Genomic DNA, 26666 nt, shown 5'->3' with positions numbered 1-26666 from the left:
GTAATACTTATAAAATATTTTATAATATTTGTAAAGCACTTAGTACAGTGTCTGACATATAGTAGGTGCTTAATAAATGCTTATTCCCTTCCCTACCTCCTAAAAAGGCTATTGCTGTTGGGGGTCATTAAGAAAGGCATAGCTGGGGCAGCTAAGTGGCTCAGTGGATAGAGTACCAGCCCTGATTCAGGAGGACCTGAGTTCAAATTTGACCTCAGACACTAAACACTAGCTGTGTGGCCCTAAGCAAGTCACTTAACCGTCACTGCCCCTCCCCCCCCAAAAGGCATAGCTTCCAGGCATAAGGAAGCAGAAATAGACCCTTGTTCAAACCACACCGTAGATTGTTCCTTGTTCTGGAGACCCCATTTTAGGAAGGACTGTAAGAGTATCCAGAGGAGGAAATGATTCTCTTATGGTAGGAATGAAGGTCTCTCAATCTCCTTTTTTTTTTTTTTTTTTTGAGGCTAGTAATCATGAGCTCATGATTCACCTCACCCACCCCAAACATTTGGTATCTTCTGCTCTTCTGGATAACTTAGGAATCCATCCTTCATTGTCTCATGATTACATCACCTTTGACAAGGATCTCGATTTAATTCAATTTAACGAACATTTATTAAGTAGTTGCTATGTACGAGGCAGAGGCATCAGTGGCCTGCAATGAGAGTGTTTACCTTAGAGCACAGCTTTAAGTACCTTCTCTGATACATGCTGGGTGTGAGCGGGGACAAACAGCTCTCAAAGAGTCTAAAGCTCAGAGAAGGTGCTGTTGACTAACATCGGGGGTTTTCTCACCTGGCAGTTCCCCATTCCAGGGACATCACAAAGGCAGTCCCCCTATCCCTGTCCCTAAGTCTAAGGCACTGTACTGGGGATACAAAAATAAAACAGAGATCATCTGATCCAATCCATATCTGGACAAGAATCTCCTTGACAACATATGGGACCAATGCTCTAGTCATTTCTTTTCTTTTTTTTTTTTTGTGAGGCAATTGGAGTTAAGTGACTTTCCCAAGGTCACACAGCCAGTAAGTGTTAAGTGTTTGAGGCCAGATTTGAACTCAGGTACTCCTGATTCCAGGGCCGGTGCTCTATCCACTGAGCCACCTAGCTGCCCCTTCTACTCATTTCTTAAAGAATGCCATTGATGGGAAGCCCTCTCCTTTCCCCCCCCCCCCCCCCCATTCCTCTTCCCCCTTCCCTCCCATTCCACTTTTGGACAACATCAATGGTTAGTAGGTTTTCTTTACATTTCTCTCTCTGCAACTCCCACTCATTGTTCCTACTGCTGGCTTTTAGGACAAGCCTAATCCCTTCTCCACATAGGAGCCCTTTAAATGACTGCTTATCATGTCTTCCTACCTACAGGACCCCTCCCCCTTTCTCTTCTCCAGGAGAGAAACACCCTTAATTCCAAATGTTATTGTATTTCACTAAAATCTTCCTCTCATTATTCATCTGGGCTTGAAGACCATCCCAGGCCCTCGATAGCCATGCCTTTGGAGGACAAACTCCATCCAGCAGGTGCTACCAACCTGGCAAAGGCTTCAGGTACAGTCGGGTGACAGACTGTTGTCTGAGGCTCATCTTCTCCCACAATGGGGACAGGGGATGAATTTTTCTGATCACATAAGCTCTGGAAGACCACCAGCTGAGTTCTAGGGGAGTGCTGATCTTCAGACTCAGACAAATGTAATTAAGGAGCTTGGAAGTGCTAGTGTGAATTATCCTCTGCTAAATTGGGAGCTCCAGGGGGCCAGGCAAAGAGTCTTATCTAAATCTGGTATCTCCCCAGTTTAGCCTAGTACAGTATAGTGCTCTGCACACAATAGGCCCTTGATAAATGTCTGTTGAAATAAGTCTCCCAACACCCCCTGTGAGACAGATAATACAAATACTATTTTACCCATGTTACAGATGAGAAAATTGAGAGTCAGAAAGGTCAGGTCACTTGCCCACTTCAGTTTATTGAATCAATGGCAGAGTCAGAATTAGAATGTGGGTCCTCTGACTCCAAGCCCAGAAAGCTTTCAGTTAGACCAGTTAGCCTTTCTAATCTAGGACGGCTGGCAGGATCATTACTCTAAAGCCAGAACAGACCTCAGAGGCTATTTTGCTCAATTCCCTCATTTTTCAGATGAGTAAAACTGAGGCATAGTTTTGCTTAGTCACACAAGTAGTTAAGGATCAGAGACTGGATTTGACCCGGGGTTCTTTATACATACCAATGTTTTATATGTCGTTATGGTCCTTCCTTAGCACTCAGACTATGAGCACCAGGACTGGGGCTCAGAAGAGAGGGTCAGCATCCCCGCCCTTATTGTCTCTGGCATTTCATTTCCTGGGCCCCCTCCCCACTACAACTCCAGAATCCTAAGGGCCCGGGCTCCTGTCTTCTACAAGCAGCATCTCTAAAGGATGGTCTGTGCCTCCACTGCTGGTCCTCCCTCCTATTCCCTTTCTTGCCTTCATTCAGAACTAGTTTGGGGGTGAGGGTGGGGGAGTAGAACAGAGATTACAGACGGGATTCCAGGAACAAACCAGTCTAGTTGAGGAAGGGGAGAAGCACATCTGAGGAAAGAACCAAGGACACAAGGCAGTTGGTGACAAGTGTCAGTGAATGACAAATACACCATGGGTGGTCACCTCCTAGCTTTTCTGCCTCTGAATCTCTGGCATTACTGTTCTGCTCCCTCCACCCCACCCCATTCTTCAAGGCCCAGTTTCCAGGCCACCTCCTGGTATAGGTTAAAGCACCCTGCTTTTGGAGTAAAAAGCATGTGGGTTTAAGTTCTAGCTTGGTCACTTAGTATCTGTGTGATCATAGGTAAATCTTCCCTTCTCTGGGCCTCAGTTTCCTCCTTTATAAAAGTGGGGGGTGGGCGAGGAAGGACAAACTAGATGAGTTCTAAAGTCCCTTCTAACTCCTGTGGGTGGGTCTGTTTTTTCCAGCTGTGAATTTTCTCTAGTAGGGAATTCTATTTCCTTCCTTGGACACTTCATAGCCTTTGTCTGGTAGCTCTTCACCCAGGTATTCACAGATTATTTTGCTATTGTAGTTATCTTTAGCCTTCTTTCTGGGCCTGTTTCCTTCTACATAAGATGAGGGGGTTACATTGGATCAAGGGTTCTAAACCTGGAGTCCATGGACCCTGTGGATCAATTTCAGAGCAGATAGGAAAAAATTTACATCTTAATTTTCACAAATTTCTAAATGAAATTTAGCATTTCCTTTCATTTTGAATTTAAAAGCACATCTCTGACAAAGGGGTCCATGACACAAAAAGGCTTTTAGAACCCGGTGATTTCTCAGGGCCCTCCTTGTTCTCAATCTTATAATCCTTCCACAAGATTTTGTGCCTGGCTCTTTGTATTCCCAGGCCAAGCACAAGCCTGGCTCAGTGGGAGCCCTTAATAAATGAATGTTGGCCTGAATGAAATTGAATTGAAAGGGGGCCTTGAAATAAGGGATGGAAAGACAGTGACTTGGAGGTTCCAGACTCAGACCTTCATCCAGAGGCAAAAACAAGACACTCACAGGCCGAGCTTGGGGTCCCGGGGTGAGAGTTCCAGACGGAGGGGAGAAGTCAGTCTTTCTTCCTTAGGAGGTCTGGGCCCCTGGAATGAAGATCTGTTAGGACTTTTTGTTTGGGAGGGGGGAGGGTGCTGCTCTACCTGGGCTCCCTCCCCACAAGCCTTAGAAGTTTGTCCCTAAGAGTACAGAGATTTGGGAAGAGCCCTCTGCTGCACACCCCTATTGTCTCCTGGTGCTCTTCCCCTTCTCCTTCCCCTCCCCCAGAGCCTGGGCTGGCCTGGGTCTCTATCTTTCCCCTCTCCTCCCTCCACCGAGGGTTTAGCTGCAGAGGGGCTGGGACTACGTCCACCGAATTAGTGCCGGTCTATTCCCCGAAAGGGGCGGGGTGGGTGGTGCGGGGGGGGGGGGGGAGGTTAGGGCAGGAGAAGAGGGGAGGGGAAGGGGGGAAGAAGGAGAGGGAGGGGGGAGGGGAGAGGAGGGGGGAGGGGATAAGAAGGGACGGGAAGAGGGAGGGAAAGCAGAGAGGGGGAAGGGACGAGGGCCCGGGAGCCCAAACCATGCGGGGCCCCGCCAGCCACCAGGAGCAGCCCCCAGCCCCAGCGCCCCAGCGCCCCAGCCCGGCCAGGTGATGGAGTTGGAGCAGTCTAATTCCCGCTCCCGATCCCTTCTCCCGCTCCTGCTCCTGCTCCTGCTCTTTCTGTTGCCCCTGCCCCTGTCACTGCCCCTGTCGCTGACCCAGACTCTGCCCCAGGAGCCGTCGCGGGAACCCTCGGGTGAGTTGTGGTTTCCTGGGTTCAGGCGGGGACCAGGGCTGGGGACAGTGTGGTGGAGGAGGGCGGTCCAGACTCGTGCCCAATGCAGGCACGGACCCTGACAGGGGCACCCGCGGAGGTGGAAGAGGGCAGCCCACTGGAGGCTAGGTCCCTGGGGGTAATGGGAGGAGTAGGATGGGGTGGTCCCCCTAACCTTCGTTACCTAGTGACTGTTGTGGTCTGGGGGGAGTTAGAGGGCTTTCTGTGCCCCGCCAGAGATGGGATTGAGTATGAGTTGGGAGTAAGGTGGAGAGGGCTGTGGTTAGGTGTACTTTGAGACTGTTATGTGTACAGGTGTGAATTGAGTTGTCCTGTGTGAATGTGGCAGAGGGGGCGAGGGGAGAGAGTTGTGAGTAGATGGTATGTGATATATATATATATGTGGGGTTGGGGTTGTCCACTGCTTTGAATGGAGGGCAGATCCTCTGTGAGATACTGTGAGCATGGGTTGGCGGGGATGTGGTGATTTGGGTAATGTGAGTTGGGGGCCTATATGTGGTATAACTTGGAGTGGTATTTGCAGATATGAACTATGGGATACTGTATACTGGGGTTATTTGTAGGCTACATGTGTAATAAGGATTGTAGAGGCCATTGAGTTCAACCTCCTCATTTTACAAACGAAGAAACTGAGGAACAGTGAGATTAAATGGCTTGCCGGGAGTCACAAAGCTAGTGTGTATGAGGTGGGATTTGAACAAAAGTCTTCCCAAACTGCAAGTCCAGTGTTTTATTTAGTAAATCACTCCTCAATGTGTATGTGTATGGATACGGTGGGGTAAAGTGGGGAGGGAAATCAGTTTTGTTGTATGTAGATGTGAGGTGCTGGGTGTTCTCTGAGGGTGTTACTTGGAGGCTGTTGTTTGGGTGAGATGTGAGAGATGTGGCACAAGCTGTGGAATATTCAGCATAGTGTAAGTTGTGGGGTGTTGTGTGCTGAGCCAAGTTGAAGGTTGGGGGGGGTGGGGACTGTGTCTTCTGGCTTCAAGACTGAGAAAGGGAAAGGGAAGGGGAGAGAGAAAACATCTTTCCTTTCTTCCCCCCCCCCCCAGTCCTGGGAGGGGAAAGGTGGGAATCTTTGAAGAGCCCTAGGGCAGGATGAAGCTGTGCATGGGGGTGTATGTGTCAGCCTGGGAAGCTCTGTGTATCCTGGGGGTGGGGTGGGGACTCAGAAATATTGTGGGGGTCCTGGTTAGGGAACTCAGGGGACTCCCAGTTCCTTTTATCCTACAATCACACACTCATATACAATCACACAGTGGTAGTCACATACTGTCTCTTAAGTGGCTGTACACTGTCACACAGACACATCTGTCGTATTCACACTCTGACATAGTTTCACACAACCACACATCCTAGGCACTCAATCCCTTCCTCCCCCAATCCCCCCCCCCCAGTACAGACTATATTTGTCCTTCCTAGGTCTGGTTCTTAATTGGAGCCCCTTGACAAGGCCCCTGTCCATTAAGGGCCTCTTTTCTCTTCAGAAAAGCATTCAAACTTTGAAGCAAAGTTGATTCCCCCCCCCTCCCCTCCCCCCTTTGTCTGGTGAGCTGGCTCCTGGGGCCTGGAATTTCTCTTCCCTGAAGAGGGAAAACCAGGGAGGCCCAGGCCTTGGGTAGCTTTTGTTTGGATCACTATGGCTACAACTGCCAAGCTGGAAACCACTGTTAGTTGGTCCCTAACCATTCCTCCTCCCTCCCCCGCCCCACCTTCGATCTTTGGTGAGAGGGAGTGGGGGAGTACATTAGGAGGGCTGAGGAAGAGGCTGTGGAAACTCTGGTCTCTGGGCTAATAATATGACCTGAACTGCTCCCAGTCCATCTCTGAGGCTCCTGAGGGATTACAAGTTGAAAGTCTTAGGTTAAAGGACCTTTTTCATTTCTGCTAAAAGTTACCCGGGGCATGAATTTATGTTCTGGGCTCCCTTCCAGCTCTGGTCCCTGGGTCACTGAGGACCTAGGGACCTCTCAGAGTCAAGTCTGTTCCCTGAGGTCCAAGACATATACCTACAAAAATAAACATCTCAGACACACTTTGTAAATATTTATGTAGCACTGTATAAGCCAAGAAGAACTATGGAAATGTAAGGGTCCCTTATTTATTATCCCATGCATAGGACATGTTACAGAGGCACAACTTCATGCTAACCATCATGAATAAGGCAGTCACATTTATACACTCACTCACATAGGCAAATACATCCCTACATGTGGATACATAGGCATCCATAAAATTAATATGGTCTCTCTCACACACCGAGATTGACGCCTCCCCAAAGCATACACAGTAACAAATAGAGATGTAGTTACATGCATAAAGTCACATCCATGGAGAAACATGCATATCGACATGTAGTTATGCACATACTAAAATACAGTCATGTAAACACATAACACATTATACACCCAGACATAATGACAAACACATAGGGGGATATACTGTCTCAATGCACATGTACCCATACATGCAGGTATGTACATATAAATATTGTGGTTGTTCAATTATTTCAGTTGTGTCCAACCTCATTTGGGATTTTCTTGGCAAAGACACTGGCGTGGTTTGCCATTTCCTTCTCCAGCTCATTTTACAGATGAGGAAACTGAGACAATATGGTTAAATGACTTGCCCAGGGTCAACCAGCTTGTGTCTGAGGCCAGGTTTCAACTCATGTAGATGAGTCTTCCTGATTGCAAGCCCAGTTCTCTATCCACTGTGCCACCTAGGAAATATGCACAAGCAAACACAATATTAGAATTAGATTTGGTTGAGTCAGGAGGCTGAATCTGGAGGCTATGCATCCATCTCTGTCTGATCATGGGAGGTGAAAAATATTGGTATTGCGGTAGGCTCTGAACCCTGTGGATGGACCAGCTGATTCCAGTCCTGGTATGGTGGGTTTTCTAGAATCCCATTGGTTTGACCCAGAGCATCTGTCTGCCTAGGCTTTGTCCTTAAATTGGAGTTTTCTGGCTTTGAGCTGGGGCTTGGGCCCTCTTCCCCAGCAGAGTCCTTTCTCTTCCCTCACACTCACCAGAGGCCTGAACAGTTTCCATGGAGAAGCCCAGAGTATTTCTGTAAATCTGCCAGGCCAGGAAAGGATGCCGTTACACAATGGGATGTGAGGTCCCTTCATTTCCAATCTCACTCCCAAGCTCCTGGGGTGAGAAAGTAGCGACGGAGGATGCCAGACTGAGAGTTGGGAGATAGCAGTTAGCAAAGCCCACCTGAACAGACATAAGGAAGTAGATAAGATTCTTGGGGCAATGGGAGCCCATAGGATCGTGATATTTAGAGATGGAAGGGATTCTGTATATCTTTGTAAATGACTTAACAAAGCACTTTGGATATGTGACCACATTTGATCCTCATAAAAACCCTATGAGCTAGGTGCTAGTATTCTCCTTATTTTGTGGATAAGGAAATTACTGAATTAACTAAGAGGTTTACTATTCATGAAAAATGCTCACTCTGTACAAAGCATTGTGTTAAGTGTAGGGGATACAAACAGAAGAAGAAGAAGAAAAGACTGCCCTGGATCTCGACGAGCCCTAATTCTAAGTAGGCAGACAACACCTACAGGAAGTTTCAGTTTTGAGTCAGAGGCAAAGCTCCCAGGGTCCTTAGGAAGCAGCAGCAAAGCAGATGATAATGTTCCTCTTTTAATGTCATTTTCACTGATAAAATTATATCCATCTCTGATCTTGAACTGTTTGACAATGCCAAGGATCTTGGTGTGGAGGAGTTTATTTTCTGGGCTGCTCAGGATGGAGGGGCTGAAGCACTCCCAGCCACATCTCCAACGCCGAAAGCCATTCATGTCTCCTAATAATATCATTTTGCTGCTCCCGGTAGGCCAACTCCCAGTGGTCTCCATTGGACACTAGTTAGTCCGATTCAATGTTAAATAACTTGCCCGCAGGGTCACAAAGCTAGAAAATGCCTGAGGCAGGATTTGAATCCGTGTTGGCACTATCTTCAGCATCAGGCTGCCTCTACTTGTTTCTACCTTTTCCTTGGTTACTCAGGGCCATCAATCTCAATCTCAGTGATTGTCCTGGATTGTAATGGTAGTTCTAGGTTTACTGAGGGTTTTCTTCATGACTTCCATGTGAAGTAGGGCGTGCAAGGAATACACACACATAAATAATATATATTTTTTATCCATCTCTCTTTCATAAACATATATATATATATATATATATATATATATATTTCCCATTTTATAGATGGTGAAACTAAGACTCAGAGAGGAGAGTGACTTGGCCAAGGTATGCATCCAATTTGTACCCACAGCACTTCTGATTTCAGAATCTGTACTTTTTCCCCTCCCTGTCCCACATTGATTGTTCAGAATAGACTAGTCCCACTTCAATCAATAAATCAACAAGCATTTATTAAGTGTTAGGCACCATGCTGGGGATATGGAGCCAACTGTGAAATAGGACCTTCTTTGAAGGAGTCCCTTGATATCTATCACATTTCATTATCTCCTTGCTTCCACAGGCCTCCCTATGCCTAGCACTGGAAATGATCATTGTTCAGTTGCTCCCAGTCCTGTCCAACTTTTCATGATCCCATTTGGGGTTTTCTTGGCAGAGATACTGGAATGGTCTGCCATTTCCTTCTCCAGCTCCTTTGACAGATGGGGAAACTGAGGCAAACAGCTTTAAGGGACATGTATCACCCAGCTAGTTAGTGTTGGAGGCCAGCTTTGAACTCGGGAAGATGAGCCTGCCTGACTTCAGGCCTGGCACTCTATCCATTGGGCCACCCAGCTGCCCCCTGGGGATTGATAACTACTGGTAATAATAAGTTGACTCTGGAGTCAGAGGGCCCGAGTTCAAGTAACTTCTCTGAATGTTTACTTCTTGTGTGACTCATTGAACCTCAATGGACCTCAGTTTCTTCATTTGTCAAATGAGAGGACTGGACTAGATGACCTCTGAGATCCCTTCTAGTTCTGGACCTGTGATCCTGTATAGCAGTTTGACTCGAGGGAGCAGTCCCCTCTGCTTCTCTTCTCGCTTTATTTAAGCTTGAAAAGTAGATAACAAAACTTGTTAGAGTTGTGTACAAATTGGGTAAACAGGCTGAGTAGGAAGCTCCTGTCTATTTCCAATTTTGACCTAGGCTTTAGCATAAAGCATTATAGATTTAGAACTAGAGGAGACCTCAGAGGCAATTTAGTCCAACCTCCTCCTTTTACAGATGAAGAAACTAAGGCCCAGAGAGATTAAGTAATTTGCTCAAGATCACACAGGTATTAAGGGGTCAGAGGTGGGATTTGAACCCAAGGTCACTGACTTCAGAGTCAGTACCTTTATCACTGTATCTTGTTGCCTCATTGAAGAGATGTATGGTAGGTATTTGAAGGGGATGGCATGTGGGATTAGAAGGAGAACAGATGGACAGTTCAGGTATTTGGCTGGTATCTTTGAAAAGTTTGAAAGAGAAAGACAGAGACATACAAGGACAGAGAGACAGACAGAGAGGCAGACAGAGAGAGGGTGAGGGAGAAGAAAAGAGAGAGAGAGAGAGAGAGAGAGAGAGAGAGAGAGAGAATGAGAACTCTAGTATGTGGGATGGGTCTTCTATGGAAAGTCTATAGTAGGGACAGCTAGGTGTCACAGTGGATAAAGCACCAGCCCTGGATTCAGGAAGACCTGAGTTCAAATCCGACCTCAGACACTTGACACTTACTAGCTGTGTGACCCTGGGCAAGTCACTTAACCCTAATTGCCCCACCAAAAAAAAAAAAAAGAAAGTCTGTAGGAGAAAATGGGAGAGAATTGCACAAAGTAAGAAGGTATTGAAAGGAGAAAGGAAAGAAGGAAGAAAACAAGCATTTATTAATCACCCACTTCGTGCAAGCACTATGCTAAGCACTTTACAAATATTATCTTTTTATCCTCACAACAACCCTGGGAAATAGGTGCTATTCATATCCATATTTTAGAGTTGAGGAAACTAAGGCTGACAGACGTTGAGTGACTCTCCCATGGTCACACAACTAGATAAATGTCTGAAGCCGGCTTTGAACTCAGTTCATCTTGTCTCCAGGCCCAATGTTCTGTCCACTGCTGTGATAAGTGAGCTACAGGAATGATCAGGAGCTTTGAAAGTGGGATGGGCATTATGGGTTGACCTTCTTATGAGCAGATGGTTTTAGTGTCCGGACCTTGTAATCTCCATCAGTGGGAGACAGCATGGTTTTGATGGAGACAACAGGATCACTAACTCTCACATCAAGTCCTAGCTTTGTTACCTATAAGTCACTTAACCTCAGTTTACTCACTGAAGGAAACGGGGACATGATCAGAATTATCCTCCATAGACAGGTTCATTGGGAGGCCCCAAACACTTAATGGATGAGTAAGCCCTGTGTAAATCAGATGGGGCATGAATTCTTAGTGTTCAAGGGGTTTTAGGTAGATGAAGGTGCAGATGGTGGAGGACAGGGCTGGTGAGGTATGACTGTAATTCCAGAGTAGAAAGAGCATCAGGCAAGGCAGGGTCCAGAGGCCTGGGTTCTAGTCTTGGCTCTGTTGCTAATGTGTGAAGTTGGGCAAATCAGTTTCCTTATCTGTGCCCCATTTCCCTCCTCAGGTGGTTGGATTAAGCCAAGAAATGTCAACTTAAAAAAAAAATCATTGATGTTCTTTTTTTCTATCACTATCATTTTCCACTCTCTAGCCCCAATCCCCACCCATAGAACCCTCCCTGGAAACAAATAAATATAGCCAAGCAAAAGAAGTCAAACTAGCTACGTTTGAAGATGTATGACTGCCTCCCCCTCTGTCAAGAGGCAGTAGGAGGCTGGCTTTAACTTTAGTCTTCTGAAGTCACAGTTTCTCACTGCCTTGTTCAGTTCTCACGTGTGCTGTTGTTTTCCTTTACATTATTGTGGTTTCCTATAAATTGTTCTTGTTCTGATCATTTCATGCAGTTTCAGTTCATAGAAGTCTTTCCAAGTTTCTTGGAGTTCTTCATATCCATTGCTTTTTATGACACAGTAATACTCCATTAGGCAGCTGGATGATGGCTCAGTAGATAAAGTGCTGGGACTGGAGTCAAGAAGACCTGAGTTCAAATCCAGCCTCAGACACTAGTTGTATGACCTTGAGCAAGTCACTTAAACTCTGTTTGCCTTAATCCACTGGAGAAGGAAATGACAAACTGCTCCAGTATCTTTGCCAAGAAAACCTCATGGACAGTATGGGCCACAGGGTCACAAAATGACCGAATGACTGAACAACAATAATCCATTACTGTGATTTGTTCAACCATCCCCCAACTGATGGGCACTCACTTTGTTTATAGTTCTTTGTTAAGACAAAAGTTCTGCTATGACTATTTTGGTGCATATGGGACCTTTTTCTGTCTTTGATCTCCTTGGGGGTGTATGCCTCTTGGTGGTATCAGAGGATCAAAGGGTACGTACAGACCCATGACTTTTTGAATACAATTCTAAAGTGTTTTCCAGAAGTTGAACCAATTCACAGCCTTTCCAACACTTACCATTTTGGTCTTTTGTTGTGTTTGGGTCAGCAATTTTTTAAAGGAGAAATGCTACTCTTAAAAAATTATCAATAATTTTTGTTTTTACATTGGCGAAATTTCTCCCAGTGTAACCTTCTCTCCCCGCTCCCAAAGAACCATCTTTAATATTTTTATAGAAAAAACAAAAGATGAAAAAACATCAGTGCTGATCAATGCATTGGAAAAGTCTGGAAATATATGCAATATTCCACACCCATGGACCACCCACTTCTGCAAAGTTGAGGTGAGGGGTATTTTCTCATATCTTTTCTTTGGGACCATTCTTGTACTTAGTATTTTTGCAATGTTGATTTGAATTGTTTCATAGTTCTTTCCATTTACCTAGTTGCAGTCACATGTATTGTTCTTTTTAATGTTCTTGGACTATTAATTTCAACTTTTTGAAGAACTGACTTTTTATCATATGCATAGATATGAGAGGTAGCATGACATAGTAGGCAGAGCAACAGGCTTGGAATTAGGAAGACCTGGGTTCCAATTCTGCCATGGACACTAGGCTATGTGACCCTGGCCTAGATGATTAAGCTCCCTGGGCCTCCATTTTCTCATCTGGAAAATATTAGAGCCAATGACCTCTATGGGCCTTTCTAGTTTTAAATCTATGATACTATGGCCTTGTTCAAATTTGCTGCTATCACATACTGGCTGTATAACCCTGGGCAAGTCACTTAATCTCTCAGATATTTCTTTAAGAACTATCTCAAATTACAAATCAGAGATTAGTTGCCAATCTATATCAGTGGAAAGTTTATAACTAGGAGTTCCCAAAGGGTGAAATCACAGATCTAGGCCCCATATAGGTATATTTAAAATTTTATATCAGAGAAGTTTTACATCAACCTTATCTTTTCTGGCTGATATGTTTGAGGCTTAAATAAAAGAGTGCTGGATTTGGCATCATGAGACCTGAGTTCAAATCCCAGTTCTGATAAGACTTAACAGCTGTGTGACTGGTGGCAAGTTATTTCCCTATTCTGAAGCTCAGAACGTGCATGGTAGCACTACTTGTCTCATAGAGGTTTTGTGGGAAAGTGGTTTTTAAATTGTAGAGAGCTATGATCTTGGCATTTTTAATAATTCAACACTTTAAAGGAGCTCTGATTTCATCCTCTTTTCACTGACACAGATCACAAGCACTTCCTTGCCTTAGATGCTTTCATGAGTTGCTAAGAACAAAAAAGTTCACAAAATATTAGGTTTGAAAGGGATTTAAGAGGGCTTCTGGTTCAACCATATAGTCAGTCAGTCAACAAACATTTGTTATTAACCATTTCCTATGTGCTAGGTACTATGTTAAGCACTGGGGATACAAAGAAAGATAATAACAGTCTTTTCCCTCAAGCAGCTCATATTCCATTGGGGGAGACAACAGGTCATGACGAGGCACATACAAGATATATATGGAGTAAATGGTTGCTAATCTCTGAAAGAAGGCACTAGCAGCTGTGGTGAGGACTGGGAAGGACTTCCTGTAGAAATGGGATAATTGCATTGTCTTAAAAAATGGGTTTTTAAAGAATATTTGCATTTCTTTTTTTTTTTGAGGAAGAGAACAAATTTGCTTATTTTAACATTCATTTAAAAAAATTTAGTTCCAAATTCTTTCCATCCCTCCAGCCCCTCTCCCACCCATTGACAAGGCAACCAATATGATATCATTTGTATGTGTGAAATCACATAAAATATTTCCATATTAGCCATGTCACAAAAAAGCAAGAAAAATGAAGTGGGAAAATTATACTTCAATTTGCACACAGAATTCATCAGTTCTCTTTTTGGAGGTGGATAGCATTTTCCATCAATTTGTACAATCTTGAAGGAAGCCTGGGACATTACAAGGTGGAGGATCAAGGGAAGAATATCCTTAATAAGTAGTCATCCAGCCTTTACTTACATACCTCGAGTAGTGGACAACTCATTACTTTTTTGTATAGCCCATTCCAATTCTATATAGCTATAATCATTAGGAAGTATTTTCCTTACTTTGAGCCCTTTTCTCCAATGTCCACCCCTTGCTCCTAGCTCTGTCCTCTGGGGCTAAGCAGAATAAGTCTCTTCCATGGGACAGTCTTCAAAGACTTGAGGACTACTATCATTTTGCCCCCTTAGCCTTCTCTTCTCTAGGTTAATGTTCCTCAATTCCTTCCCTGACCCTTGTATGCCACAGTCTGTTGTTGCACCATTCCCAGATCCTGGTTGTTGTTGTTTTTTTTTAATAAATTTTATTATTTTCCAGTTACATGTAGAGATAGTTTTCAACATTTGTTTTTATAAGATTTCCAATTTCAATTTTTTCCCTCCCCCCTCCCTTCCCTCCCCCCCTCCCCAAGATAGCAAGTAATCTGATATAGGTTATATATTACAATAACATTAAACATATTTCTGCATTAGTCATGTTAGAAGAATCTGAGCAAAAAGGAAAAACATCAAAAAAGAACAACAACAGCACCAAAAACAAAAGAAATAGTATGGTCAAATCAGCATCCATATTCCACAGTTCTTTTTTTCTGGATTTGGAGAGCCTTTTCCATCATGAGTCCTTTGGAACTTTCTTGTACTGTTGTATTGGTGAGAAGAATATAGTCTATCATAGTTGACCTTAACAATACTATGTACAATGCTCTTCTGGTTCTGCTCATTTCACTCATCATCAGTTCATGCAAGTCCTTCCAGGTTTCTCAGAACTCTTCCTACTCATTGTTTCTTACAGAACAATAGAATTCCATTACATTAATTTACCACAACTTGTTCAGCCATTCCCCAATTGATGGGCAGCCCTTCCTGGTTGGTTTTTAAACCAACTATCTGGCATTGGGCATGGGCTTCTTCTCACCAGCTTGTGTTCTGTTGGCCTGACCAAGGCTACCTACATTCTTGGGGGAAGATATTTTTATTATCTTATTTAATTTATTCACTACAATAGAAAGACCAAACAACCTGTAGTGATTATCTCTAAAAGGCCCTTGTTTAGAAGATGCTGATAATGGCCCCCATTTCTGGAACCCTTGAAGGTTTTACCACCCCTTGCTCCTAACAACCATGTGAGGTAGATAGCTCAAGTACTAATGTCTCTGTTTTATAAGTGGGGAAACTGAGACTCAGAAGGGGAGGGACTTGCTTTGGTAGACAGAATAATAATAGCTTGCATTTGTGTGTCTTATTTTATAAAGAACATGTACATGCATTATCTCATTTATGCCTCACATCAGTCTTGGGTAGCTCAAGGATTACAGCTGAGTAAACTAAGGCTAGGTGATCTTCCCAATAGGATCATAATGCTGTTAGGTGTCTGGAACTCAGTTCTCCTGACTCAAGGTCCAAGATGCTTTCCTCCAGCCTGTGGAGTAGATAATCTCTAAGGTCCCCTTCAGATTTTAAATCCTCTGGATTTTCTCCCTTAGCTCTGGCTCCCAGGCTTCCCCCCTCCCCCACCTCAGGCTTTCAGACAGGTTGGGGTACAGGCCAGGCCCTTCTGCTAATCCCGTGGCCTGCTCAGGTCAGACAGAATGAGGTGGGGAGGTCACAAGGGATTTGCTAATGTAAGCACATGCAGATCTGTTGCCATGGCATCGGGCCACCTCCCGATCTGGCCATCCCAGCCGGCCAGGGATGCTCCCCCTCTTCCCTTCCCCTCCCTCTACTGCCTCCCCAACCCTTGGCTATAAAGTCCAAGCCAGCTTATTTCTGTGTCTCTTCATTTCTGGGAGAAGGAAATGTTGTCCGGGGCCTCTGTCCCAAGCCCCCCGCCCTCGGGGACTGGGAGTGTAAGGGTAGGGGGCTGAACACAAGCCTGAAGTGTTGGGTTTCCATTCTGGTGTTCCATGCTCTAAGATCACGCAGATCTTGAAAGAACTGGTGAGGTTTAGTTTAGGGCAGAGAAGATGGAGGAAGGGCAGTATCACTGTCTTCACATATCTAAGAGGCTGTCATGTGGAAGAGGGATTACCCTCGTTCTACTTGACCCCAGAGGCCAGAACTCAGATCAAGGGATGGGGGGAGAAGCCGCAGGGAGGCAGCTTTCCATGTTAGAAGATAGAACTTGCTAACAGCAATCAGTAGACTAAAATGAGGACATTGGATTCGTTTTCTGAAAAAGATATTTTGATAATCGTATTTCAATATCATTGGTTTCCTTTGTAATTTTGTGAATTAGAGTTTACACATTTAAAAACATGATTCTGAGAAGGGACCCAAGAGCTTCACCAGATAGAATACAAAAAGGGTTATGATTCCCTGGACTATGGATGATCAATCTCTAAGGTCTCTTGCAGTTCTTTCTTTTTTTTTTTTTGCATAGGGCAATGAGGGTTAAGTGACTTGCCCAGGGTCACACAGCTAGTAAGTGTCAAGTGTCTGAGTCGGATTTGAACTCAGGGACTCCTGAATCCAGGGCCGGTGCCTTATTCACTGCACCACCTAGCTGCCCCCGGTCTCTTGCAGTTCTAATCCCCAAGAACCAATGGGAGTGGAAGTTACATGGAGGCAGACCAGTTCAATAAAAGGGAAGACTTGCTAACACTGTAGAGTAATTCAGAATTACAGTGGGCTGCTTTCCAAGGCAGGGAACTCACCATCGTTATCCATCCCAGTCCATGAAGAGGCTGGATGACCCTTTAATGTCTCTGCTCTTTTAAAGGGGAGTTACTGCTTGGGGAGGGACTAGATGATTTCCGAAGAAGGTCTCTTACAACTCTTAGATTCTAATTATCCTATATTTTAAGAGTCCCTTCCAGCTCTAACCTTCTATATTCTAAGGTTCCTTCCAGGTCTAACCACTTTTAATGTCCCTTCCATCTCTAACATTCTACGCTCTAAGGTCCCTTCCGGCTTTTATATCTTATGTTCTAAAGTCTTTTTCCAGTCTGTGTTCTATGTTCTAACAGTCTAAGATCTCTTTAGGCTCCAAATATGGGAAGTTTGACACAAAATATTGAAGCCAGAAGAGCCTGTATTAGAACAAAGCCTGTTTGAACACAGGATGATTAGTTCACGTTTGCACAGAACTTTAGGTTTTTACTAAAGCACTTTCCTTACGAGGAGGAATTCTTTCGGTTTTGCAGACGAAGAATCCGCAGTGCAGACGGGTTAAGTGACGTATCTGTGCTCACACAGCGAAGGACTGTGGGAGCCAACTTTGGAGCTGCCGTCTCCTGAATCCCAATTCCGTGTTCTTTCCATAGCATCACCTTGTCTCTTTAGATGCTCAATTCAAGGGAGGTTCTTTGGAAAGTGGGAAGGGTTGTAAAGATATCAGATTGTAAGGGCATTGTTACTGTCATTCTCTGTCTCTCTGTCCCTGTTAGGGTGTGACTAATCAACCTTCTCTCTCCTTTATAACACCAAGGGTTCTGCCCCCCTACCCTTACCCTCTAGTGATATGAGCTGGACCATGGTTGATGGTCCAGGCCCTGGCCTCTGGCCCCTGACCCCTGCTGGAATGTGAAGTGGATGAAGCATGGGAGAATTATCAGTTAGTGGTGTTATGCAGTGGAGAGTGCTAAGGGTTTGAAGTTTGAGGGACCAGGCCCTCTGGTTAGTGTCTGGGTGACATCTCTGGCTGGGGGGAAGGGCAGGAGAGCAGAGCAGAGCTGCTGGGCTGGGGCAGAGAGCAGAGGCTTGCTGGTCCCTCCATCCCTTGAAGATATTCAAGCCAGAGGAGAAGAGTCTGGATGTGCCCTTCTCCACTGAAGAAAGGGCATTGGATTTGGACTCCCTGGAGACTTGGAGTCTAGCCCTACCTCTGCCACTAATTCATTTATTGTTTTGGATGAGTCACCTTCCCTTCTCGGACAACAGTTTCCTCATCTATAAAATGAAGAGATTTGGATTGGATGGTTTCTAAAGTCCCTTCCACCTTTTTAAAAAAAGGTCATTCTGTGAGTATACCTCTGTGCCCTCCAAGGCTCCAGTCAAGTTTGGGGGCCCTTTCTGGGTTCTAGGGATCCTTGCTTATCTCTCAGCCCCCAGCAATGTTGGTGTCCAGGAAGGACTCCCAGCAACTCTTCCTCCCACCTCCAGCCTATGGGAAACGCTGTCTCTCTTATGAAGTCAGAACTCTGGCCTGGGGGCTGAGCAAGAGCAGCTTCTGTGGGATGCCCAACAATTCAGCAAGGTCAGCTCTTCCCTCCCTCCATGCCAGGCACTCAGGCGGAAAACAAGGGCCTGGAATTCAGGGCAGAGAGGGGGAAGGGAGGGCAGTTCCGGGATGGAAGTCTGGAGGAGCTGGCCCTGGAGCAGGGTAGAGCAGAGTGCAGGAATGGGAGTCAGGAAATCTGGGCTCTAGTCCCAAGTCTAATTACCAGTCATTTCCCTTCCCTGGGCCTCAGTATCCTTATCTGAAAAATGGGAATAATAAGCCCTGTCTTGTCTCCTTCCTGGGAGATGCTCCTGATGAGCATCTAATGAAATGACAGCCAAAAAAAGAATCAGAACAGGCCCTATAGCTTTTAACATGTTAGGTGGCATTTTCCTTACACTACACTAACATGAGGTCAGTAGTATAGAGGATATCAAACCCACTTGACAGATGGGGAAACTGACAGAGGTCAAGTAACTTGCCAGAGGTCACACAGCTAAACTAACATAAATTGGAATTAGAACCCACATCTTCAGTCTTTCAGTCTTCTGCTCTCTCTACACCCTGGCTCCCCCTGCTTCTCCTAGATCAGCCAAAAAACGATCCATTCAGAAGAGTGAAGAGCCCTGTGCTGATAAAGCGCTGGTAATTAGTGCTCTCACATGATAAAATGAATATTCAGCTCAGTTTCCAGGTAAAAGAATCAAATAATTGTCCCAGAAACTGATGAGAACTTCCGGGCATAGGGAGCTCAGAAGTGAACACCCCTTCCCTGCCCCCCCCCCGAAAAGGGCAATCTGAAATGAGCTGCACCCATTGCAGAGAGGGAAACATTTCCAGGATGGACCTGATTCGCGGGGGGTGGGAGGGTGGATGAGGAAGGCTCTTGGGCAGTCCTGGCTCATGAGATACAGGGGAAAGACGCTTAGCTTTGGAGTCTAAAGATCTGGGTCGATATCATACTGCTGACACTACTTCTATAACCTTGGGCATGTTGCTTAAGCCCCCTGGATCTCAGTTTACTCATCTGTAAAATAAGGGAGTTGGACCAGCTGACCTCTGACATCCCTTTCAGCTCTAGATCTAGTATCTGAAGAACTGATCATGGTTCTGCTTCCCAGTTGTGTTCAGTAGTTATTCTTCTACTATCTGTTTCATAAGACTCTGGTGGGGAAAATTCATTTATAATATTTAAAATGCTAGAGAAATTGGAGTTTTAATTATCATTATTTTTCTTTGTGGGAGAACTGGCAACTCTGTCTCCCCATGAAATTGGAGATCCTTCTTGTCTGAACTCCCGGGAGGGCCAGGGGCTGCTCAGGGGAGGAGATAGTGCTTCAAAGTCAGAGGCCTGTCTCTTAGGGTCAAGCCTAAGGGGTCCCTCCCTTTCTTCTCCCTCACTTTCCCAGGGCCTCACAGGAGGTTCCTGGAGGAACTTTGGAGGGAGAGAGTGTGTTCAGGGAGGAAGGAGGGAGGCTGTCTGCATCCAAGATTCCAAGATTGCAAAGATCCTCCTCCAAAGTTCATCCCGGACACCTTCCTCCTTATCCCACTTAAGGAAGCCTAAGACCTGGTGGGGGGGGGGGGAAGGATCCATGAGGGAATCATAACAACAATAGCTAGCACCTATAGAGCGCTTTAAGTCTTAAAAAGGATTGTATAAGGACATTTATCCCTTCGTATCATGAGTTTCCCCATCACAGTTTCCATATACTATGGGTCTGCATAAGAAATTAGATGAAAGGAAGCAGCTAGGTAGCGCAGTGGATAAAGCACCAGCCCTGGATTCAGGAAGACCCAAGTTCAAATCTAGCCTCAGACACTTGACGCTAGCTGTGCGACCCTGGGCAAGTCACTTAACCCTCATTGCCCCGCTCCCCCCAAATTAAATGGGAATTTCTTGGGAGTTTTGTAGAAGCTATAGATAACACGTGAAGGCCAGCAGATGACATAGAAAAGTTTAGAAGCTCAGAAATGCATAAAACTATGTTTTATGTATAGTATTATATAATATTGACATATTTTATCTTTTAATATCATAATAATTAAGACTTCTCTGGTATGAAGGGAGGGCCAAAAAATTTTATGTAGATTTTCCAGATTGTGGGGGCAGTGAGCCCCTAACCCCTTTGATGTGGAAGGGATAATTGTACTGTCTCATTTTATCCTTACAATAACCCTGGGAGGTAGGTGCTGTTATATCCTCATGTTACAGTTGAGGAAACTGAGGCAGACGGAAGTTGAGTGACATGTCCAGAGTCACCAAATTAGTAAATGTCTGAGGCTGGATTTAAATTCAGATCCTCCCAATTCCAAGTCCAGGACTCTGTCCACTACACTATGTTCCATCTAGAACTCTGTGGCCTGTAAGAGACCATCTTGTTTCCAGCCCCTTCACTTTATATGGGAGCTTGGGGATGTGGAGGTGGTCCAGTCCTTCCCCAGCTCTGAGGTCCTTCTAAGACTCTGAAATTTATTTACCCCTTCATCCCATCTTGTTCTGAGGTTGAGATTCCATCTTTGGGGACAAAAACTATTGGTCCTGCTTCAGACTTGGGACATGATAATAATGGCTGGAAGGCAGCTAGGTGGCTTAGTGGATAGAGCTCCAGGCCTGGAGTCAGGAAGACCTGAGTTCAAATATAGCATCAGATATTTATTATTAGCTGTGTGACCCTGAGCAAGTCACTTGATCCTGTTTGCTTCAGTTTCCTCATCTGTAAAATGAGCTGGAGAAAGAAATGGCAAACCATTCCAGTATCTTTGCCAAAAAACCCCCAAATAGGGTCATGAAGAGGATGTGACTGAAACAACTCAACAACAAATCTGTATGCAACACAGTGGCCCTTTTACAAAGGGCTATTTACTACAGAATGTATAACCACAAATATATAAACTTACTCCAGAACAAAAAAAATAATAGCTAAAGGGTATTAAAGGATTTTTTTTTTTTAGTGAGGCAATTGGGGTTAAGTGACTTGCCCAGGGTCACACAGCTAGTAAGTGTCAAGTGTCTGAGGTCAGATTTGAACTCAGGTACTCCTGACTCCAGGACCACTGCTCTATCTACTGTGCCACCTAGCTGCCCTATTAAATGATTTATAAGCATCTCCTCTTGATCCTCAGAACAACCCTTTCTCCATTTTACAGATGGGAGAATTGAGGCTCAGAGATTTTAAGTGACTTGGCCAAGACAACATGGCTAATGAGTATCTGAGGCAGGATTTGAACCCAGTATACCACATTACTTGCAATCATTCCCAGCTCTGGAGTAGGTTTGGGTTTTGTGCTAGATGCAATTGGTCTTGTTTGTGCTCTGCGCTCAAGGTTTAAAATGATCCTTGTCCTGCCCCAGATTTGAAGTGTAGATACATCTGATCCTATCCAAGTTCTGGAGTATAGGCAATCCCAGGTCTTCTTTTTCTGTGGTATATACACATCTTGTCCCGTCCTAACTCTGGTTCATAGCTATTCCCTGCCCTAGCATTTACAAGGCAAGAGACCACGGGATTTCATGAAGCCCATCGAGGTGTGCAGAGCTCTGCCAGCCTCTGGGTCAGGTACTGAGTCTAAATCCCACACAGTCCCTGGCCCCAGGGAGCGCACAGTCTAATTGAAAAATAAGACACAGGCATAGATAGCAATACTTCGCAATTACATGACACGCCCATCTGGGAGGTGAAGCATAGAATGCTTATGTGAGGGCCAAGTCCAAGGGTTGTCACAGACCAGGGGATCCCTTGATGACTTGATGGAGAAGGTGGTACTTGGTTTGAACTCTAAAGGGCTGGGAGGGCTTCAGCAGGCAAAGAAGGGGAGGGAGGGAATTCTGGGTGGAGGGGACAGTGAGAGCAAAGACCAGGAGGCTGGCAAGCACAGGGCGGCTTTGAGGGGATGGAATTTTTTGGTTTGTTTGGCATATGGATTGGGTAGGGAAGGTGCAGTGTCTCCAGTTTATGAAAGGCCTTGAATGCCGGACAGAGAGATTGGACCCTTATCCTGCTGGCAATGGGGACTCACCAGATCTGTGTGGAACAATGCTGAATTTTGTAGTTGTGTAAAAGATGGACTGGAGGGGAGGAGGGATTAGAGGAGGGAAGAATGATAAAGACATTTTTGCAGTGGTTGGGGGTAGGGGGGGCGGTGAGTGGAGTGCAAAGTTTAGGGACTCCTTGAGTCACAGCCAAGCCCAACCCATCTCTGGTGGCCGAAGTCTGACGACAGGATGAGGGCCTATGGGAGCTGGTCCTGAACCCTGACACAACTTCTTACTTCCTACGGCCACGAGCAAGGTTCCCTCATCTGTAAAACGAAGGAGACTCTGCTTGGTGGTCTCCGAGCTCTCTTCCAGTTCTGATACAGCTTTCTCTCTCTCCTTTCCAGGCCCCAGTGGCTGCACTTCAGACCCTTGCACCCATGGGGGCACGTGCCAGAACACTAGCAGTGGTGGTTTCCTGTGTGTCTGTCCCACGGAGCCCATGGCCTATGTGGGGACCGTCTGTGAGAAGCTCTATGATGCCTGCTCTGAGCAGGTCTGCCCCGAGAACCAGACATGCCGTGCAGCTCCAGGGGCTTTGAATCACACCTGCCACTGTCCTCTTGGCCTCGGGGGTCCCAACTGCAGCCAGGTAGACTGTGGGGAGAACGGCTGTTTTGGCAGCTGTACCACACAGCTGTGCCACCATGGGGGTACCTGCCTCGCCACGGGGACCGGCTTTGCTTGCCTCTGTCAGCCAGGATGGACTGGTCCTCTGTGTGAGGAAGACGTGGATGAGTGCATGTCAGGGCCCTGCCAGAATGGGGCTCTCTGTGTGGATGGGCTTGATGGCTTCCTGTGCTACTGTGTGCCAGGCTTCCAGGGCCCACGCTGTGAGCTGGACATCGATGAGTGTGCATCCAGGCCCTGCAAACACGAGGCATCCTGTGTCAACCGTGTGGATGGCTACCAGTGCCTGTGTTCCCCTGGCTACACAGGTGAGGAGGCCTGGCAGGTCCCTGGGACCTACCTCGGCGGGAGGGAAACTGGGATACAGGGAAGGCAAGGGGACAGAGATCCACCCTGGAGGCAAGAGGACAGCATCCACCCCAGGGACAAGGGAAAAGGGACTCATCCCAGGCAATTTCAGGAGGACCTGAGCAGAAAGGCTACAGAGGAAGCATCATTCCCTTTCTGCAGAAGAGGAAACTGAGGATCAGCCAGGGGAAGTGAATGAAAACTCATGAGCTTCAGAACGAGAGGGGGCCTTACAGACCATCCAAGCTGAGTCCTTCAAATGATGGAGGGCAACATTCAGGCCCAGAGAAGGGGATGAACTCAATCGAAGTCACACAGTTAACAAATGGTTGAGCAGGGGAGACACCAGAGAAAAAGAGGTCTGGGGGGGGGCGATCTTCAGAACTCCTTGGCCCTATCTGTGTAATTAATGAGGCCTCCTGGAAGATGGAGGGGAGTCAGAGAGAGAGACAGAGACAGAGACAGAGATGGAGAGACAAAGACAGAGACAGAGAGAGACAGAGAGGGGGAGAGAGACAGAGACGGGGCGGGGGGTGGGGAGAGAGAGAGAGAGAGAGAGAGAGAGAGCGTGTGTAGAGGTATCAAGCATTTGTTTGGATTTATATGTTATATGACTATGTCTGTGTGGGAATAAGGGTTATGTCTGTGGGCATGCCTTTGAGTATGTGTTTCAGTACGTGTGTGTGTGTGTGTGTGTGTGTGTGTATCCCTGTATGTCTGTGGGTATTTATGTGCATCTGTGTGGGTATATCTTTGCATGTGACCACATGTATATGCCCAGGCGCACATCAGCAGAAGCACAGAAAAACATGCATACCCACATATGTTTGTACATGGATAAATGTTGGGGTGTGTCTCTGAGTGTGCACATGGCTGCGAATGTGTGAGTAAGGCTGAGTCTTCTTGCCTGAGTCATTCAGTGGGTCTTGGTCACAGTGGTTGTGCCCTTTATCCTCATCCTCTTCTTCCATCCCCCTCCCTTCCCTCCTTCCCCTTCCTCTTTCCTACCCCTCCTCTCAGCTCCCCTCCCCAGACAAGGCAGTGAGGCCTGGAATCCAGGCCAGTTCCCTCCCCTAGCACCGGCAGGCACGGGAGCCTGAGGAGCTGGGGGCCTGCCAGGATGTGCCTAGGGAGGAATTTGGGGTCACCAGGTGGGAGGAGCAGTGGGCAACTCCTTCTCTGAGTCATTGAGTCTGGAAGCCTGACTGGTAGGGGCTGGGGGGTGGGCAGAGCCTCCAGCAGCAGTGGGGGTTGGGATGGAGCCTGGTGTGATGAGATGAGCCGATGAGCCGCAGATCAAGAATCCAAGGACCTGGCTTCACTTCCCTGCTCAACCATTTGTTCACCGGATGACTTCAGTTGAGCTAATCCCCTTCTCTGGGCCTGAATTTTGCCCATTATCAGTTGAGGGGATTGGCTTAGATGGTCTGCAAGTCCCCTTCTAGTTCTGAAGCTCATGAACTTCAGTTCAGTTCTTTTCTGATCCTCAGTTTCCTTTTATGTAGAAAGGGGATGATTAACCTCATAAGACTGTGAAGAAAATAATTTGGGAATTCTAAATGTCTGTCTACGTTTATGTGTCTTGCCTTGAAAGGGTTCACTAGTCTGCTCTCATGGCAGTGAGGTGCAGTGGACCCATAATTAGGTCCTGGGCCCCATAATTAGGTTCTCCATCACTTGGGTTGGCACCACCTGGGGTCTTGAAATAGCTAAGGATGGGGTTTGGGGGCTTGGAGATCAGGGAAAGCCGCCCTGTCTCTGGGTCAGCACTCAGGCCTGCGCCCTCTCTGGGTCTTCAGGGAGCCACAACGGGGTGAAGGAGTCCAGGGGAAAACCTATGAAATCCTATATACTCACTCTCCTCTTTCCCTGCTTCCCTCTCTCTGTCTCCGTCTTTCTTGTGTCTCTTTTTGTCTCTCTGTCCCTGTCTCCACCCCCCCCCCAATCTCTCTTTCTCTATCCCTCTTTCTCCCCACCCTGGTTCTCCCCTCACCTCCTCTGCCTCAGGACTGAACTGTGAGACAGAAATAGATGAATGTGAATCAGACCCCTGCCAGAACGGGGGGTCCTGCCTGGAGGGTGTCGGCTCCTACCGATGCCTTTGTTCCCCGGGCTACACTGGACATAACTGCCAGGTGGACATTGATGAGTGTGAGAGCCAGCCCTGCGCCAATGGAGGCATATGCCACAACTTCATTGATAGGTGAGAGCTGGGGGAAGAACCGGCCCTGGGGAGAGGCTGTAAGCCAGGCTGACCTCAGGCCCCTCCTGGGCCCTGTGGGAAGAAAGGGAGGAAGAGCATGGGGACCTGGACCTTCAGAAGCTCCATGTCTGAGGCCCTGCCCTTCAGAAACCCTTGTGAGGGAGCGGGGCTGCCCCTGCCTTCAAAAAGTGCATGGTCTGAGAATGAGGAAGGAAGGCAAGTTTGAGTCACCAGTCCTATCAAGTGTGTTCGATACATAAGGCCCAGTTTGTAGAGCTAGGGGACATAGAAAACTTAAATGAGAGCTGCTCCCTGCCCTCACCAAGGCTATGCTCTAGCAAGGGAGATGGGATACACATATGAGAAGCTTTTCCGGGCAAGGATGAGACCAGTGATGTCAAGAATGCAGGGAACTCCCTGTGTGGAGACTCTTGATCCATGCAGCCCAGAGCCTGTTCTGCCACTCACCTTTAGAGAATTGCTGGGCCTCTAAGGGGTGAAGTGACTTGCCCAGGATAGGTCAGGATGGGCCAGGGTAGGCCTCAGATCGAGGCCTCCTTCACTTTCCACTGCACCTCACATCCTTAGGGTCTACAAAGTGAAATGATAAAACAGGTAACTTAGCTTAGTGAAAGAACATACAAGAGCCTGGTGCAGGAGGCCTACGCTCCTGGATCTGGTGGGTCTGAGTCCTGGCCTCGCAGCTAACTCATTTGTGACGTTGGGCAAACCCACCTCATCTCTCCTGGCCTCCGTTTTCTCCTCTGTGAAATGGGGCAGGGGGTTGAGGTTGACTGGATGATTTCTAAGGCTACTTCTAGCTTTTAGTTCACAGAAATTAGGTTCTATGATTGTGCTAGTAACTTGCTGTGTGACATTAAGCAAGCTGCTTCCCATCTCTGGCCTGAATTTTCCCCTCTGAAAGAATGAGGGGATTGGGCTAGTTTGCTATTCAGTTACAGCAGAGTTGGACCTGGGATGGTAGGACTATGGAGTATCAGCCTCTCAAGGTCTGTGACCCTTGGGTGCTGGATCTGTCCCAGGTTCCAGTGTAACTGCAGTGGGACAGGCTTCGAGGGTACTTTCTGTGAGGTGGAAGTGCTGGAGTGTCTGTCCAACCCATGTCTACACAATGCCACCTGTCTGGATGGTCTGAGCAACTACACTTGTGTCTGCCTGCCAGGTACGTGTGTGTGTGTGTGTGTGTGTGTGTCTGTACATGCCTGTGTGTTCATTCTTATCCCAATCCCTCCCCTCCCCCATCTCACCCCCATCAGCACCTCCCATTCATCTTGGCCAACAGGTCCTCATTGGCCCCGTCAGTCTTTTTAGGCTCTTCATGTCCAATTAGTTCATGTCCAGCCTAGTTCAGAGAGCTCAGGAGTCAGGGCACTTGTATTCGAATGCTGCCTTTCTTATCTTTGTGACTTTGGGTAAGACACTTCTCCCTGGGTCTTGGT

The 26666-nt window shown here is 46.5% G+C and overlaps 1 protein-coding gene across 1 annotated transcript in view; it reads left to right on the top strand.

Annotated features, from left to right (window-relative positions):
• Positions 1-4083: 4083 nt before the first annotated feature.
• The window catches only part of CRB2 (crumbs cell polarity complex component 2), a 46624-nt gene continuing 24041 nt past the window's right edge, over positions 4084-26666 (top strand). The window contains exons 1-4 of the mRNA XM_043981480.1: positions 4084-4311; positions 22373-22963; positions 25011-25206; positions 26250-26389. Of these exons, the coding sequence (XP_043837415.1) occupies positions 4167-4311; positions 22373-22963; positions 25011-25206; positions 26250-26389 (1072 nt within the window). The 5' untranslated portion in view covers positions 4084-4166. The remainder of the gene's footprint in view (positions 4312-22372; positions 22964-25010; positions 25207-26249; positions 26390-26666) is intronic.

Source organism: Dromiciops gliroides, chromosome 2 (genome assembly GCF_019393635.1).
Source record: "Dromiciops gliroides isolate mDroGli1 chromosome 2, mDroGli1.pri, whole genome shotgun sequence".
Lineage (NCBI taxonomy): Eukaryota > Metazoa > Chordata > Mammalia > Microbiotheria > Microbiotheriidae > Dromiciops > Dromiciops gliroides.
The sequence above is the reverse complement of the archived record's forward strand: the minus strand, read 5'-3'. Positions and strand labels throughout refer to the sequence as shown.